General features: G+C 39.7%; 1 protein-coding gene across 3 annotated transcripts in view; it reads right to left on the bottom strand.

Annotated features, from left to right (window-relative positions):
- Positions 1-18688, bottom strand: part of usp4 (ubiquitin specific peptidase 4 (proto-oncogene)) — a 94335-nt gene that overhangs the window by 33927 nt on the left and 41720 nt on the right. For 2 of the 3 annotated variants that reach the window (XR_009645428.1, XM_060835372.1), the window contains exons 6-10: positions 17739-17800; positions 7320-7481; positions 4418-4544; positions 4112-4285; positions 1954-2112 (exon numbers count right to left, since the gene is read on the bottom strand). Coding sequence is in view for 2 of the 3 variants with exons in the window: in XM_060835372.1 (XP_060691355.1) it covers positions 1954-2112; positions 4112-4285; positions 4418-4544; positions 7320-7481; positions 17739-17800 (684 nt within the window). In the remaining variant the exon portion in view is untranslated. The remainder of the gene's footprint in view (positions 1-1953; positions 2113-4111; positions 4286-4417; positions 4545-7319; positions 7482-17738; positions 17801-18688) is intronic. The other variant, XM_060835373.1, reaches the window with a different exon arrangement.

Here is an 18688-nt window from a genome sequence, read left to right as displayed (position 1 = left end):
AGTAACAAAGAGGATCGATGAGGGCAGAGCAGATGTGTTCCATGTGGACTTCAGTAAAGTGTTTGACAAGGTTCCCCATGGGAGGCTGGTTAACAAGGCTAGATCTCACTGAATACTGAGAGAACTAGTCATGTGGATACGGAACTGGCTCAAAAGTAGAAGACAGAGGGTGGTGGTGGATGGTTGTTTGTCAGACTGGTGGCCTGTGACCAGTGCAGTGCCACAAGGATCGGTGCTGGGTCCTCTATTTTTCATCATTTACATAAATGATTTGGACGTGAGCATAAGATGTATGGTTAGTAAGTTTGCAGATGACACCAAAATTGGAGGTATGGTCAACAGAGAAGAAGGTTACCTCAGATTACAACAGGATCTTGACCAGATGGGCCAATGCGCTGAAAAGTGGTAGATGGAGTTTAATTCAGATAAAAGCGAAGTGCTGCATTTTGGGAAAGCAAATCTTAGCAGGACTTATACACTTAAGGGCAAGATCCTAGGGAGTGTTGCTGAACAGAAAGATCTTGGAGTGCAGGTTAATAGATTCTTGAAAGTGGAGTCGCAGGTAGATAGGATAGTGAAGGAGACGTTTGGTATGCTTTCCTTAATTGGTCAGAGTATTGGATACAGGAGTTGGGAAGTTATGCTACTGCTGTACAGGACATTGGTTAGGCCACTGTTGGAATATTGCATGCAATTCTGGTCTCCTTCCTTCCGGAAAGATGTTGTGAAATTTGCAAGGGTTCAGAAAAGATTTACAAGGATGTTGCCAGGGTTGGAGATTTGAGCTATTGGGAGAGGCTGAACAGGTTAGGGCTGTTTTCCCTGAGTATTGGAGACTGAGGGATAGGGTAAATAGACAAAGTCTTTTCCTTGGTGTGGGGGAGTCCAGTACTAGAGGGCATAGGTTTAGGGTGAGAGTGGAAAGATATAAAAGAGACCTAAGGGGCAACTTTTTCACACAGAGAATGGTACATGTATGAAATGAGCTGCCAGAGGATGTGGTGGAGGCTGGTACAATTGCAACATTTAAAAGGAATTTGGATGGGTATATGAATAGGAAGGGTTTGGAGGGATATGGGCCAGGTATTGGCAGGTGGGACTAGATTGGGTTGGGATATCTGGTCGGCAAGGACAGATTGGACCAAAAGGTCTGCTTCTAAGCTGTACATCTCTATGACACTATGACTCTAAGTAGCAACTTTTTGCTACAACTCAGTTAACAGGGCTGACAACAGACCTTTCAGTAGCTTTTTGAAAGGAACTCATAAGCTCTATCTTATTACGATGAACTTTTAATGATATGTATATTAATGAATCAATCTGCAAACTGTCACACAGCATGTAAGAGTACACATCAATGTAACTAAACTGTTGATAAATGCATGCAAAGAAAGAGTTTAACAAAAGAGGTATAGACTAGTGGAATGGATGCCAACGAGGAAAGTTTCAATGAGATTTTTAATGGGTTAATTGATGTGAGGGGAATTTTCATAATCAAACACGTGCAAAAGAAAGCTTAGCTTGGATAGGTGGACACAAAGATGCTAGAGTTTAAAATTCTTTTACTAAAGAATCTGAACAACAGCAAGCGGACAAAGTGCCTGGACACGTTAATTTTTGCTATTTGGCAATAAAATGCTTCCTGCAATCAACTGATATCAAGATTTAATGACTTGAAAATATGACACCAGCGGGTAAAGGATAGAATAACTGTCCAGTTACTGCTGAGTCACACTCAAACAATTATTTGTAATAGATTTAGATGGGTCACATTTCCAAACTTTGATCTTAAGAGGAAATTTCAATATTTATCCTACAAAAGTAATTCAATACCTGTGAAATATTTTGGAAAAGACCAAGGCTATGAAATAAATAGCAAATTGTGTTTTAATCAATGTTCACAATGCAATAAGCAAATTTGCAATATTTTGAGGTTTATTCAGTCATTCTTACCTCATCTTCCCTCCCATTAGCATCTTTAAGTTCTAAGTAGGGTTTTTTCTTCACACGATTTAAATCTTCATGTAAGCCATCTAAAAGAAATGCAAGTAGCTCTTGAGAATCCTGTTGTTGGTATCCTGAAAACTGGGGAGCAAAACACCCAACCTGGGTCTGGAGAAAGAAAAAGTTTCATACTTAACAGGGTATTTATAGTTTTAAACCTATACTTAATTTGATCAGAAATACTTATTATGAAGAATTTAAAATGCAGTTTGAACTACTTCTGTAGTAACTTGAAATTTATTTCAAACACTCCACTAGCACAAATCTCTTCTTGGTAGGTTCTCGTATAAAGCTGTCCTATAAAAACCAACTTTACATTTAAAGATTTAATTATAACTTTCTGTAGTGTCTGTTTCCTTCCTTTCATGTTGAACAGGAGCATTGAAATATAATTAGATTGGGTTTGTTCATTTAAATGATTGATTTTCCACAAAGAACTGGCGTCTCACATTGTTAATCAAGATTTCACAATCTTGATTGTATAACTTACAAATTAGATCAAAGTGGACAGAATTAGCTCCAATGATATGATTCCTTGCATTGAAAAGTATTATTTAATTTTCTACGTCACCAAAGAGAAATTTGCACAAAATACTGGATCCTGATAACAGTGGAAATAGATAACCACATGCAGTTTAATACCCAGAATGCTAAAAATAGGGGCAGAGACACTTTTAAAAGATGGTAGGGTGCAATGGGATGCCTTTCTATGCATTTTTAAACCAATGTGTTTAGGCATGTTACAACATGAAAACAGAGATTGAAGAAACTCAATAGGACTGGCAGCACCTGTGAAAAGAAAACAGATCCAAGGGTCCCTGACTTGAAACAATTTCCTCTTCTCAAATGCTGCCACAAATGCTGAGTTTCTCCAGCAATTTGCTTTTGTTTGTTTCATATCTACATTTTTTACTTTTCTGTTATGACACACTCCTGGAGCAGTTGGCACTTGAATGCAGGGATATTATCAGTGTCAAAAGAACCCCTAGAAGACCTTTCTGGACATTTTCTAATCAATCAATCAATCTGTTCAGAGGTGTTGTTATACCCGAGACAGGTATAATTTGAACCTAGCTTCCTGGCTGAGGTAGGGGATGCTTTCACTGCATCACAAGAGCCCTTGAAATGCTTTTTTTTTGTTATACAGAAGCGCTTTTACCATATATGACAGTTTTTCTCCCAGCTAAGAAATCACCCTGGTATGTTGCATATATAATCCACAACCACTAAATGATCCACATTTCAAAATTAATTAGTTTATGTGCAAAGGCTGGCAAATGCAATTCAGTACCAAATGTGAGGTACAAGTTTGCCTCCTAGTAGAAACAAGTGGAAAGTCTAATGCAACTCAACAGCCTCTGTTTCATTAGATGGACAAATACACATACAAAACCAGAAATCATTCTTGTGTGGGGAATTATATGGCAATCATGAGCGTCACGGTAGCTCAGTTGTTAGCACTGCTGCCTCACGGCGCCAGGGACCCGGGTTTGATTCCCGCCTCGGGCAATTGTCTGTGTGGAGTTTGTATATTTTCAGTGTCTGCTTGGGTTTCCTTCAGGTGCTCCTGTTTCCTCCCACAATCCAGAGATGTGCAGGTCAGGTGAATTGGCCATGCAAAATTGCCCAGTGTTAGATGCATTCATCAGGCGTAAATATTGGATAGGGGAATGGGTCTGGCTGGTTCACTCTTCGGAAGGGTGGTGAGGACTTGTTAGGCCGAAGGTCTTGTTTCCATACTGTAGGGAATCTACTCTAATTACTTTGTTTGTTAAATGGAAATTAAATTCGTACTATGTATTGTAAAAATATGAACTAATTTGTCACTATCTTCACTTAGAAGTTCTCACATATAGTCTGATGAAAATGGTTACAGCATAATGCAGATATTCAGTCGAATAAGAAAGTGTGACAACCTGCTTTAAAATAGGTGAAAGGGCACAAGATGTGGATACAAAACTTTGATATAAAACAGAAACTGAAATTCCAGATCTTAAACTCATTTCATCTTTACAAGGTGATGAGTTTTCTTAAAATCTAATTTGTCTTAAAATCTAACCTTCAACAATCACTATCAATTTATACGAAAGAATCCAACAGAACCTACTTTAAACATCCGAGGTGCCACATAAGAGCTTCTCCCTGACCACATCTGTTTGATCAATTCGGCATAGGCTTCAGCAATTTCTCCCCTCATTCCTAAAGGATTTTCCCGATTTAGTTCTTCTTCGTACTTTCCTTGTAGGAAATAATCAGTCAATGGACCAGTATTACTCAAACACTAAAAGAGATCAAAATGGAAAATATTTTAAATGTATTCAAAATTGTTCCTATGAAAAAATAGTATTCCTAAGGAGTACGAACACAGTACAACAATTCAAACTATTTTCGCAGGAAATGTGTTGAATCTTACCTGCAACGCTGAATTCATGAAGCAGGTATTACCAAGATTACTTAGGCCACAAAGTCCTGCTTGGCTTGGTGCATGAGATTCCCTATAATAATAAGAACTGTTGTGCGAAGATCCATAACCGCTTGACCTGAAAAAACCAAATATAAGCTAAACTGTTGCAAATTGGAAAATAAGTTTACATATTTTAGAATCATAGAGATTTATAGCATGGAAACAGACCCTTCGGTCCAACCCATCCATGCCAACCAGAAACCCCAAACCAATTTAGTCCCACCTGCCAGCACCTGGCCCATATCTCTCCAAACCCTTCCTATTCCTATACCCATCCAAATGCCTTTTAAATGTTGCAATTGTACTCGCCTCCACCACTTCCTCTGGCAGCTCATCCCATACATGTATCACCATCTGCATGAAAACGTTGCCCCTTAGGTCTCTTTTATATCTTTCCCCTCTCACCCTAAACCTATGCCCTCTCGTTCTGGACTCCCCTACCCCAGGGAAAAACCTTTGCCTATTTACCCTATCCTTGCCCCTCAATTTTATAAGCCTCTATAAGGTCACCCCTCAGCCTCCAACGCTCCAAGGAAAACAGCCCCAGCCTATTCAGCCTCTCCCTATAGCTCCAAGCCTGGGAACATCCTTGTCAATCTTTTGTGAACCCTTTCAAGTTTCACAACATCCCTCCTATAGGAAAGAGACCAGAATTGCATGCAATATTCCAAAAATGGCCGAACCAATGTCTTTGTACAGCCGCAACATGACCTCCCAACTCCTGTACCCAATACTCTGACCAATAAAGGAAAGCATACCAAACACCTTCCTCACTATCCTATCTACCTGGGACTCCACTTTCAAGGAGCTATGAACCTGCACTCCAAGGTGTCTCTATTCAGCAACACTCCCTAAGATCCTCCCGTTAACTGTCTAAGTCCTGCTAAGGTTGGCTTTCGGAAAACGCAGCACCTCGCATTTATGTGAATTAAATTCCATCTGCCACTTCTCAGTCCACTGGCCCATCTGATCAAGATCCCGTTGTAATCTGATGTAACCTTCACTGTCCATTTACACCTCCAATTTTGGTGTTATCTGCAAACTTACTAACTACACCTCACATCCAAATCATTTATATGAATGATGGAAAGTAGTGGAACAAGCACCAATTCTTGTGGCATGCCACTGGTCACAGGCCTCCAGTCTGAAAAACAACCCTCCACCACCACTCTCCGTCTTCTACCTTTGAGCCAGTTCTGTATCTACATGGCTAATTCTCCCTGTATTCCATGAGATCTAATCTTGCTAACCAGTGTCCCATGGGGAAACCTTGTTGAATGCTTTACTGAATTCCATATAGATCACGGCCACTGCTCTGCCCTCATCAATCCTCATTGTTACTTCTTCAAAAACCTCAATCACGTTTGAGAGACATGATTACTCACACACAAAGCCATGCTGACTATCCCTAATCTGTCCTTGCCTTTCCAAATATATGTATACCCTGTCCCTCATGATTCCATCCAACAACTTGCCCACCACAGACGTCAGGCACACTGGTCTATAGTTCCCTGACTTGTCCTTACCACCTTTCTTAAATAGTGGCACCACGTTAGCCAACCTCCAGTCTTCCAACACCTCATCTGTGACAATCAATGATACAACTGTCTCAACAAGCGGTTGAGCGATCTCTTCCCTATCTTCTCACAGAGTTCTAGGGTTTTACCTCTGAGATTGTATGAAATCCGTACATTTAAAGGAATAGCCTGGGCCAGCCAATGATGGAAGCTTGCGTTGGTTAAGACCAATGTGTGTGACAGTTTTACTGCACTGATGATGTCCTGCTGTAACAGTAATCTTACTCAGTACGAGGGGAATTGTAAGTTCAGACATTTGGTTTGAGAGCTTTGTTCAGGAGTCAATGGTGCAAAGCTACTATCTGTTGGATTATGATTGAATACCACTAAGTCAGAATACTACCTAAACATAAGAAATCAAACTTTATGTGAAATATCAGTAAAATTTCATAATTGGACAACCATATATGACAGTATCATTCGACATAAAAATTACACTGCATTACAAAAGAAGCATGAAGGTAAGATGGAGCAGCAACTCAAAATACGAAACAAATCAACCAGAGCATCTTTATCTGAAAATGGTTCGGACTTTCCCTCCATAAACAAAACATTGAAATAATTAGCTCAGCATAACTTTAATTCAAAGGAAATCAGACCAAACAGTAAGGCCATGCAATGGAGTTTACAATGCCACTTTTGGCTAGTTCAGAATGAATGACTCACCAAATAGTCACCTGAAAATATTACAAAGAATACACTATAGCTGAGGCTTGTTGAGACAGTGGGCAGAAGCTAAAGGTTCACCAGTAATGCACACAACTTCTGTTTCAAAAATGTCTGAAATGTATAGCCAAATTCATTTTCGTTTTCACGACACTAGGGTGGAGTAAGAAACAATAGCTTTACAAAATCATTAAACTCCCAGACAACAGATAATGGAACAATCTCTGCCTCTCTCAGGATTTTTACACCAAGATATTAATTTTCTAAATACTTCAGTAATTGTTTTGGATGGGAAGGGAGAAAAGCCTTATAATAATAAATAAGAAGTTCTATTTGTTCTTTACGATTCAACTTGAATCACTCAACTGAGCAAACAACAGGGAATCTCAGTTCTGTGGTAAAACAGGAGCCTTATTAGAGCTAAGATCCTAATGTGAAATTGTGCATGGCAGCTGAATAGGATAACTGAACAGAAAAGACAAAAAAAAAGATTTAGATGAGTGAAGATAGATTTTGAAATTAAAAGCCACCAGGTCACTTTTTAGTTTGAAATAAAAACTGACTGAGGCATTTAAGGCAATGTCTTTCCACCATGCAGGCACACTCACCCCCTGGTGGAGCTGGAGCTGTTTAATATGTAGCTGGAGTTGCTGGAGTTGTTGCTCTCACCATTAGAGACTGTAGAAGGGGAGGACAAGGACGAGTAGGAGTTGCAGCTAGTCGAGGATTTTGGAGAGGTAGATAAATTTCTGCTGGTGGCAGTGCTGGATCTGTCATAAAAAACAAAGGCACGAACATGGATTTACAAATCATATTGCCAGATGCAAGGCAACATGAGCGGTCTTGCATGCCTAGCAATACAATTACTCAAAAAAACTAAGCAAGGGGGATAATAAATCTTATTCTGTCAGAAGTTAATAGATCACTACAGAACATTAACTGGAACAGAGGTTGCATGTATATCTTTTACAAGGATCTCTTATTGTTTCCGGTGATTTCAGAAAAGCAAAGTAGAAGTAACAATAATGGAGGGAAGGAGAGGGTAAAAAAGGGGCAGAATTTAAGGTCTGGTCACGGTGTTGTATGGTATCGGGTTAATGCTAGAAATCTCAGTAAGTTTCCTGCAGTTCTACTTAGTAGAAAAGAAAATGACCCATGTTCCTCTATAGATACAAACATGCAGTTGCAATTCGTTCAACTTGCAGCTCAGTCCTCGCTGGAAACAAAAATGAATTAAGTACAATGTATACTCTTGCAAATTACAAAGTAGTATTTTAGTTGAATGGTCCAAACAGTTAATTAAAATTGATCATTAGACTTTTTTTCTTTAAAATCCAGCTTTCTTAAAAAAAATCTGCGACTGAATACTTATTACTGGTTTAGAGTTTCAAAACCTTAATATGAATCAAAAAAAGATATTGACAATTGCTCTGCATGGTCAAATGTAATCAAGTGCATGATATTGTAAAACAGCATAAAATGATCTCATATTTATCAATCCTGAGATAATAGGACAGTCAATGGTGAAATTAAGGTATGTTTAACATCTACATCTGAACCATTAGTTTTAGACCAACTAAATGTTGTCTATTTAAGTTTGCTTTAAACTTTTAATTGGAAGTTACAATTACTGTTGCATTTGATGGAGACAACACACAAGTGCAGAAAAGTGTATTCTCAAAATTTTCACAATTAGTGATTTGCTTCAGACATCTTGGCAAGCAGAGTCAAAAACAGAGTTCCACAGTGATTGGTGCTAGGTCTATTTTTGTCATTTATATAAACAATTCGGACAAGAATTTAGGAGGCATAGTAAGTTTGCAGATGACACCAAAATTGGTGGTATAATCAACAGCGAAGGTTACCTAAGATTACAAATTGACCTTCATCAATTGGGCCAATGGGCTAAGGAGTTGAATTTAGCTAAATGCAGAGTATTGCATTTTGGAAAGCAAACAAGGAAGTGCCACAAGGAGTGGTGCTGGGTCATCTACTTTGTGTCATTTACATAAATGATTTGGATGCGAGCATAAGAGGCACAGTTCGTAAGTTTGCAGATGACACCAAAATTGGAGGTGCAGTGGACAGCAAAGAGGGTTACCTCAGATTACACCAGGATCTGGACCAGATGGACCAATGGGCTGAGGAGTGGCAGATGGGGTTTAATTCAGACAAATAGAAGGTGCTACATTTTGGGAAAGCAAATCTTAGCAGGACTTATAAACTTAATGGCAAGGTCCTAGGGAGTGTTGCTGAACAAAGAGACCTTGGAGTGCAGGTTCATAGTTCCTTAAAAGTGGAGTTGCAGGTAGATAGGATAGTGAAGGAGGCGTTTGGTATGCTTTCCTTTATTGGTCAGAGTATGGAGTACAGGAGTTGGGAGGTCATGTTGCGGCTGTACAAGACATTGGTTAGGCCACTTTTGAAATATTGCGTGCAATTCTGGTCTCATTTCTATAGAAAGGATGTTCTGAAACTTGAAAGGGTATAGAAGACGAGGTTGAATATTCATCTTAACTAGGGCTACTCTGCCTAACCAGGATATTAGGAGATCTCCCCAGCGTTGAAGGTCCTGTCTTATTTTCTTTAATATGTGCACGAAATTAGCTGACCAAATACTGATGTGATAAAAATACCTAAATACAGAAAAACTTCTAGTGACCACCGAAAGGGAAAGCAAGATCCATCCAGTAAATTGGATACACTGGCAAGACCTCCCAACGGCATGGCCTCAGATTTCACAAAATTAATTTTATAGCCTGAAAATATCCCAAATAAATTGATCACTTAGATTAGATGGGGCACAGATATCAACGGATCACTCAAGAAGAGGAGGACATCATCCAGATATAGAGTGATTTTATGTTTGCCCAATCCAACCCTCGGAGTCGTTATGTTAGGGACAGTTCGTACAGCTTCTGTCAGTGGTTCAATCACATCCCTACCAACAATCCCTGCCAACACTAAAGCTATTTGAACTTAAAACTATTGGTGATCATCGCTGCTTTGGGATCATTATGTAACACTGAAACCCATTTAGTAAATACCTCTTCGATACCAAACCTTTCAGTGTATAAAAAAAGATATGGCCATTCTACCCGATCAAATGCCTTCTCTGCGTTCAAGGTGACAGCTAAACCCGGTATTGTTCCCTGTTGACAGGTTTGTATTATATTTAAGACCCTTCTAATATTATCAGTTGACCAGTGGCCCTTTATAAACCCCGTCTGGTCCTCTTTTATGATGCATGATGTATGGTGAGACCTTCTCCAATCTTAATGCTAACATTTTAGAAAGAATTTTGAAATCCACATGTAGTAAGAAAATGGGTCTATATGATGAGCAATCTTCTGGGGCCTTTCCCTTTTTAAGAATAAGAGAGATGGTGCTTCTCTCAAAGAAGGCGGGAGGTAGCCCTGACTATGTGAATAATTATACATATTTGGGAGTGGCCTGGCCAGTTCCCCAATAAATTCTTTATAGACCTCAACCTGGAAACCATCTGCTCCAGGTGCTTTGCCACTCTGAAGCTGTCTAACCGCGTTGAGTACTTCCTGGGTTGTCAGGGGAGCGTTCAAGATCGGCACCTGCTCAGAGGTTAAGCTGGAAGGGCCAAATTTTTAAAGAAGGATTCCATCTTCTCAGTCCTATCCTCACAGTCCTGCGATTTATACAGTTCAAAATAGAATTATCTAAAGGCTATATTGATCTTTTTACGATCACTCGTAGGGGTACCAGCATCTTTTTCTATTGGACGTAATGGCTTGAGAAGCCTTTTTCTTTCTCATAATATGTACTAGGCATCTGCCAGGCTTGTCGCCATATTCAAATAATCTCTGCTTTGCAAATAATATTTCCCTCTTTGCTGTTTGGGTATTTGCAGTATTCAAGACTGCCCTAAGGGCTGTGATCCTTTGTAACTTAGTAATGGAAGGCCTGTTAAGGTACGCTGTCTCAGCTGCTTTCAAGCGAGCCTCGAGCAGACACTGTTGCTCTCCCTCTAATCTTTTCTGGGATCACAGAATATGAGATGACCAAGCCTCGCACATATGCCTTCATGCTTAAGTATCTTAAGTACATTTAAGTCGTCATTGGACAAGCATATGGACATAAATGGAAAAGTGTAGGTTAGACGGGCTTCAGATTAGTATGACAGGTCGGCGCAACATCGAAGGCTGAAGGGCCTGTACTGCGCTGTCATGTTTTATGGGTCTCCCAATCATCGACAGGTTACTGGCCGTATCTGAATTAATTTTCCAGAAGGTGTTGAATTCCTGCAAAAAATACTTTATAAATTTGCTATCCCTCAATAAGAAGTTAAAAATCACAACACCAGGTTATAGTCCAACAAGTTTAATTGGAAGCACACTAGCTTTCGGAGCGTTGCTCTTTCATCAGGTGGTTGTGGAGGGCTCAATAAGAAGGGATCCATATGCCAATGTCGGGGGCCTATCCCATCATCCCTAATCTTGACTTCCATATATACGGCGGCATGATCAGAAATAGCTATATTACCTATTTTAAAAGACTGTATGGAATGCAAAAGGGTCGAGAGGGCAAAAAACATATCAATTCTGGTATGGCACTTGTGTGGGTTAAAGCAAAAAGTAAAGTCTCTACCCTGGGGATGAAGGCATCTCCATACAAGTACTAGCCCTAGGTCCTTATTCTGATCTGCCAGTTGTCTAGATCTCGGAGATATACCCGCAGTACTCTTAGGTATCCTCTGTGTCTCTGGATCCATAATACAGCTAAAATCTCCTTCAATAATTGTATGGCGGACTCCAAAAGTCATCAACTTAAGAGAAGGTTTCCATTACAAATTTAAAGGGATGCGCCGGGAGGGCAATAAAGATTCAAAATTCCATATTCCTCTTCACGTGGATGTAGGTTTGCTCGGTGAGCTGAAAGGTTCATTTTCAGAAGATTTGTTACCTAGTAAGGTAACATCTTCAGTGGACCTCATGTGAAGCAATGCTGAAAATTCCTGCTTTCTATTTATATGATTGGGCTTCTTTGGGTTGGTGATGTAATTTCCTGTGATGTTATTTTCTGGTGGTGAAGTCACTTCCAGTTCCTTTTTTCAGTGAGTGGTAAATGGGATCTAACTCGATATGTTTGTTGGTAAGAGTTCCGGTTGGAATGCCATGCTTCTAGGAATTCTCTTGAGTGTCTTTGTTTGGCTTGTCCTAGGATGGATGTATTGTCCCAGTCGAAGTGGTGTCCTTCCTCATCCATATTTGAGGATACTAGTGAGAGAGGGTCATGTCTTTTTGTGGCTAGTTGGTGTTCATGTATCCTGGTGGCTAGTTTTCTGTCTGTTTGTCCAATGTAATCCAATATAAATAGAAAGCAGGATGTTTCAGCATTGCTTTGCATGAGGTCCACTGAAGATGTTACCAATAAGGTAAAGAAACGTCTGGAAATGAACCTTTTAGCTCAGTGAGAAAACCTACATCCAAAACTTCAACCTGAGCTACACATCTTCTCAAAACTCCTCTCTATGTATTAGGGCTTTGATCAATACATATCGTCCAGACTCATCTTTTACCTGGCTTAACATTTGGAAAGGAAGATTCTTCCAAATAAGAATGGCTACTCCCCTACTTTTTGAACTGAAAGATGAGAAAAAAGCCTGATCAAATCCACCCTGTTGTAGCTTTAAATGTTCTTTATCAAGTAGTGTCTCCCGTGAGAGAGCTACATCGACCCTTTTTTGAAACTTGATAAAATCTTTTTCCTTTTGATTGGTGAACTACTCTCCTTGACATTCCAGGTGCACCACCTCAGCGAATGGTTAGCCACAAGCATCCAGGCAAGGCCGAGACCCCTTAGGTGGAAGAACCCCACTCAGAAAACCTTGAATAAAGTCCATAGTAAATTCACAAATAAAAAAAACTTCTTTAAAACATTTAAACCAACACAATGAAAAGCTATTCCTAAGTAAAAAAAATGCAAAACATACTTGAAAGGAGACCTTCCCCCTTGCTTCCAGAGGGCATAACTACCTATCGATAACCCCACCATAACCTCTCCTAGCCAGGGCCCAGGCATTATAAAATGGAGTAGACAAATTCAAGTGTTTCATAAAACCAAAGTTAAGAGTAACCCACCCCACCACGAAAAAAAAGAAAAAAGGGGTAAACAAGGGGGGGGCGGGGGGAGACAAAATAAAGTCCATTATCTGTACAGTTCGAATCCCGCAATCTATTTAAGAGAGTCCAAGAATTCTTTTGCTTTTCTCCGGCGACCCAAAGTTGTAAACAGATCCTCCATGGCTGAAGAGCAGCGTTGCTGGATAACGCATGGAATATTCGATATTTAGATCTCAGACACTTGTTCGCCTCATCGAATACCCTCCTCTTGCAGACGACGGCTGGAGAGAAGTCCTGGAATAACATTATTCTGGAACCCTTGTGTATCATGGCCTGTGAATCCTTCCCCAGGACTCTGGAGGCTTCCAGGAGCATTTGTTTTTCTTTGTAGCATTGGAGTCGGACTAGAACCGGGCAGGGGCATTGGTCCGACCTGGGTCTGCGTATAGCAACCCAGTGGACCCACTTCACCCGCACCCGGCCTGGTCCCGACTCCAACTTTAATAGTTGTGGGAGCCATCGCTCCAAAAAGTCTACAAGCTGGCCTTCCTCTTCCAGTTTGGGAAGGCCCAGCAACCGAATATTTTTCCGTCAGCCCCGATTATAGAGCTCAGCGATGCGCTCTTCCAGGGTCCGGATTTGCTGCTCGAGAGCCCGGACCTGACCTACTGATGACTTGGCAGCAGTCTCCGAGACCGCGGCCTATTGCTTCGCCCCTCTGACATGCTGTCCAGATTGACTCCCACCTGGACCGGGACTCCTCAATAAAAACGTCGATCTTCTCTTGAAGTTTGGTGATCCTGGAGAGCAGGCTCGCCTCCGCAGGTTATGACCCCCGAGGCGACCGCAGACATCTCTGCTGCGGGGAGGTGGGGGGAAAGGGTCTCTGCCTGTTGCGAGCTACAGGAGCTTTTGTCCTTAGTCATTTTAGAAACAACACCAAACTATCCAAGTTTGATGTAAAATGACTGACTACGCTGGGCAAAGCTATCTCAAATAATTTAAAGGGTGAGGTGAAGGCGGGTGCCCGACTTTGCCCAAATCGTAGGCAGAGCACTACAGACTCAGACTTGCTGGGTTGCTGCCATCTTGAATCTCTCCATTCTCATGCCTTTAACTATAAATGCTAATGTAAACGGTCAAAATGACCTGCTCCTGATGGGCTGCAATTTTGCTGGTTCCTATAAGGTGCCACAAAGATTCACTAATTGAACTCCTGCATGCTACTTGGAAACTGGTGGCAGGCAGAAAAAGTAAATTGTCGGAGAGAAGAACTACAACCTGAAGCGTAAACTATGACAATTCTCTACCCAACATTCTCTACAGCCCGACATTTAAGTCAAATCAACTATTTTCAGGCAGTCAACAACAGTAGCAATTCTAACGGTAGAGCATGAGATAGCTTGGATCATCTCTACAACTGAACTGAAAATGCGCAGCAGGTCAGGCAGCATCCAAAGAGCAGGAGAATCGACGTTTCGGGCATGAGCCATTCTTCAGGAAGGGCTCGTGCCTGAAACGTCGATTGTCCTGCTCTTTGGATGCTGCCTGACCTGCTGCACTTTTCCAGCAACACATTTTCAGCTCTGATCTCCAGCATCTACAGTCCTCACTTTCTCCTCATCTCTACAATTGGCTGGCTGACAACATTCAGCAAGTTCAAATCAAATTGCAAGTCAACTTCATGGATCCACACTTAAGTATAAAATAAAAATAACCCTTGGCATTTGTATTGTGTTTCATATCTCAAAGTACCCAAAATAATTATGGGTTTAATAAATTAGGTGGAAAATAGTTGTATATTGTTTTAAGTATGACAAAATATATCAGAGAAGCAAATTTAATCAGGCAAACAAAAGCTTGACTGAACCATGGCGATATTAAACCAAAATACCAAACATTTAACCACAGGAATAGATTCTAAATAGCATCTGAATGATGAGAGATTGAATATTTTAAGTAGGGAATTTCAGACCTCAAGACCTAGAGAGTTGGCAGCATGACTGCCAGTGGTGAAGCTATGAGCACTGGAGATGCACAGAAAGCTACAACTGAAAGACCTCAGTTTGAGAGCTGGAGGAAATTACTTAAATAACAGAGTGATTCCACAGGAAATGAATGGAAACATAAATATTCAAAACAACACCGAGACAACACTGGACCAAGAGCCAATATATATAAGCAAATTTATCCTCAAGACTTTTGTAATATTTGATATACAAGTTTGTTGGCACAGATGAGTTGGGCCAAAGGGTCTGTTTCCTCAATGTATAACTATGACTCTAAGATCACAAAGGATTATGCTGTGTTGTTAATATTTTTGGTGTTACTAGTTGAAAGTAATAGCAGCCAAGATAACATAGAACACCCTGGTCTCTGAATAATGTATAGAATTTAATGTAGATATAAATCACCCAAATATAAGATAAGACTTGTACAAAATTTAATTCAATAGCTGGCCCCTTAGTACAGCATAGACTTATTGGTACCATTCTGAACTAAGTTCAAACTGAACTCAAATAATTGAGATTATATGTTCATTTCCAGAAATGGGATTTCGATTTGAGAGCAAAAGGTAATGCCAACTAAAGACAAACTTACTGTATTAACAAAATACTTTAGAAAATCCAGTGGCTGTAGAGCTTCTATAAAAATGAAAATCCTTTCTTTCGAATTGAATCTATAGTGAAACTACTATTTTTTTCTTCACTCATTCATTCATTCACAAGTTGACAGCGTCGCAGACTACGCAGCATTTGTTGCCCATCGATAATTGCTCAGAGGGCAGTTAAAAGTCAACCAGATTGCGGTGGGTCTGGAGTCATATGTAGACCAGACCAGCTCAGGATTGCAGTTTCCTTTCCTGAAGGAATTAGCAAACGAGATGGGTTTTCCAACAGTCGACAATTAGACTTTTAATTCCAGATATTTACTGAATTCATATTCCACCATCTGCCGCAGCAGGATTTGAACCCGGTTCCCCAGAACATTATCTGGTTCTCTGGTTTAACAGTCCAGCGGTAATATCACGAGGTCTTTGTCTCCCCTTAATACTGAATACCCATTTTAAGATAGGGTCACAAACTGTACTAAAAATCTTTACACTCCATTTACAGATTTCACACAAAATTAAATTGAAATTTTGCTAGCTAACTCAACGTAACTGTAGCAATTTTCTCCATTTTGATTGTTTGAATACCATTAATGATTCCTCATATATGGTGAAGGTCATGCTGGTACATAGGCGAATTAAATTGGTCAGCAGCAGCTCAAGTCTTTAAACTTCAAAATGAGCTGATACAATGAGCATGCAAAACGTACGACTGTGCACAATTGATAAAAAAAATTGAGTCAGTCAATTAATGGCAATATCATTTTTGATTAGGACTTCTCTAAAATGGGAAAGAGAAGAAAGGATGCAGCTAGAATAAAGAAAAATGCTAAATACTTACAGTATATTTTGAAGTGTTAAATAGTTTGAGTTTAAAAAAGACAAGGCAATTTAAAATATAGTGGAGCCATACACGACACAGGGAATGCAATGGAAGAAACAGGCAAGATAGCAATTTGCTAGCTGGCTGAAGCTATTACAATAAATGAACAGTATCATTCTTGTAATAAGGGTTATTTCAGAGACAATGCTTTATTCTTCCTGCACTTTAATTTTCTCCTTTCCCCTTCTGAAGTTACTGACTTACATAGATAGGAGTGATTCCCACAATACCACAGAGCAGTATCACTCAAATGTAAGCTTTAACAAAGATTGCAGGCAGTAGTTTGATCACCAGGGACATGCACCAAATGCAATTCTGTTTTGAACTGGCAGCTTCACAGATCCTTCACACAATGGAAACAGGCAGATAGAAACCGGTTTGGCCTATTCTCTCTCTCCTAATCAATAACATTGACATTTTCTGAAGAGATCACAGCAAGACTGAAAAAAATGGATATATCGTTACTAGGTGGCCCATCATTTTAACCAGTAGGGTACAGTGTTCTTAGATCATCTTTAAAGACAATGCTGACAATTACAATATGCCATGAAATTGGAGTCTGATTAATAAATGTGCTCAAGTCAGAGCTGTACAGCATGGAAACAGATCCTTCAGATCAACTCATCCATGTCAACCAGATATTCTAAGTTAATCTAGTCCCATTTGCCACTGTTTGGCCTATATCTCTCTAAACCCTTCCTCTTTATAAACCCATCCACATGTCTTTTAAATATTGTAATTGTACCTACCTCCACCACTTCCTCTGGCAGCTCATTTCACACATGCACCAATCCTTGCGTGAAAAAGTTGTCCCTTACGTCCCTTCATATCTTTCTCACTTAAATCGATGCCCTCTAGTTCTGAACTCCTCCACTCTAGGAAAAACGACCTTGTCTATTACCCTATCCATGCCCCTCATGATTTTGTAAACTTCTATAACATCACCCCCTCCTCCTCAACATTCCATGTAAACAGCTCAGTCTGCTCAGCCTCTCCAGATAACTCAAACCCTCCAGCCCTAGCAACACCCTTGTAAATCTTTTCTGAACCCTTTCAAATTTCACAACATCCCATACCAAGATCAGAATTGCACGCAAAATTCCAATACTGACCTAACCAATGTCCTATACAGTCAAAACATGACCTCCCAATTCCTATACTCAATAAAGACAAGCAAACCACTTTCTTCACTATCCTCTTTACCTGGATGTCCACTTTCAAGGAACTATGAATCTGCATCTCAAGGCCTCTTTGTTCAACAACACTCCCCAGGACCTTGCCATTCAGTCATGGCTGAATAATTTAAACAATAATCTCAAGATCATACACACAAGAATACAGGATACAAAAAAAAGCTCATGTTCCCTCCAGAGATTTAATGTTAATCACAAAGTTTCATTGTCTCAAGAAATTGTTATACCACATGATCATAACTTACTTTGCTTGAGATGTCTGCCTTGGCCAAGTTCCATCAGCATTCTTCTGTTCTATTACTAAAACCTGGAGAAAAAAGGTAATCATGCTCAGTTAATACAAGATCAGTGTTTCACAGCACATCCAGGTTGTCTAGACTGGAATATACCTTTCAAAAAAAAAATGGTATCCCTTTTTGTTCTCTTTTACAACTTAATTAATCACCCATCCAAGGCAGCAGGTATGTAGTTGCTCTCATTTCTGTGGTAATACCAACAAATAATCAATGTGAGCCCCTGGAGAATGTGCTTAGCCACTGCTATCAATCCAAATGCTTTAAATGGGAAAGTTGTATATATACATTGGCAATGAAATACTAAAATTAGTGTTATTACAATAAGATGGATCATTACATACAAGAAACGTCCACTTGCCTTTCAAGTCTTTGCACAATTCAATGAAGTCATGGTTAATCTAACTGTGACCTTCATTCCCTGCCCGTCTCCACAAACCCATGAATTTTCTTACAGATTGAAAGTTTAGAAAACAAAGTTTGAACATCACATTATAGAAAACAGATTAGGGCTTTGAAAATTGAAGTGAAGATTAACTGGCCTAGTGCAGAAATGAAAAATTGCAAAATGAATGACTGAAAAAAAAGTACTTTTTTTTGAAACGGAGATATTCCCATATGAGAGATTGTTTTTAAATTAGACAGCAAATTCATCATAAAAAGACAATAATGGCAGAAATCCTCCAATAAGCATTGTTAGAACCAAGAACACGATACTATAACGAGCTAATGAAACAGAGACCATTTTTTAATAGGATATTGGTTTAGTAATAGAAGCACATGGATTCAGAAGAATATGGGCAGAGTTGTTAAAGTTCAAAATAGATTTTTTGTCTGACTATAAACACAAACTTGTTTCACTAGCAAACTTGGAACTAACTTCACTTCTCACTAGAACTTAA

Source organism: Hemiscyllium ocellatum, chromosome 14, assembly GCF_020745735.1.
Source record: "Hemiscyllium ocellatum isolate sHemOce1 chromosome 14, sHemOce1.pat.X.cur, whole genome shotgun sequence".
NCBI classification, from domain to species: Eukaryota; Metazoa; Chordata; class Chondrichthyes; order Orectolobiformes; family Hemiscylliidae; genus Hemiscyllium; species Hemiscyllium ocellatum.
This window is presented reverse-complemented; position numbering and strand designations above follow the sequence as displayed.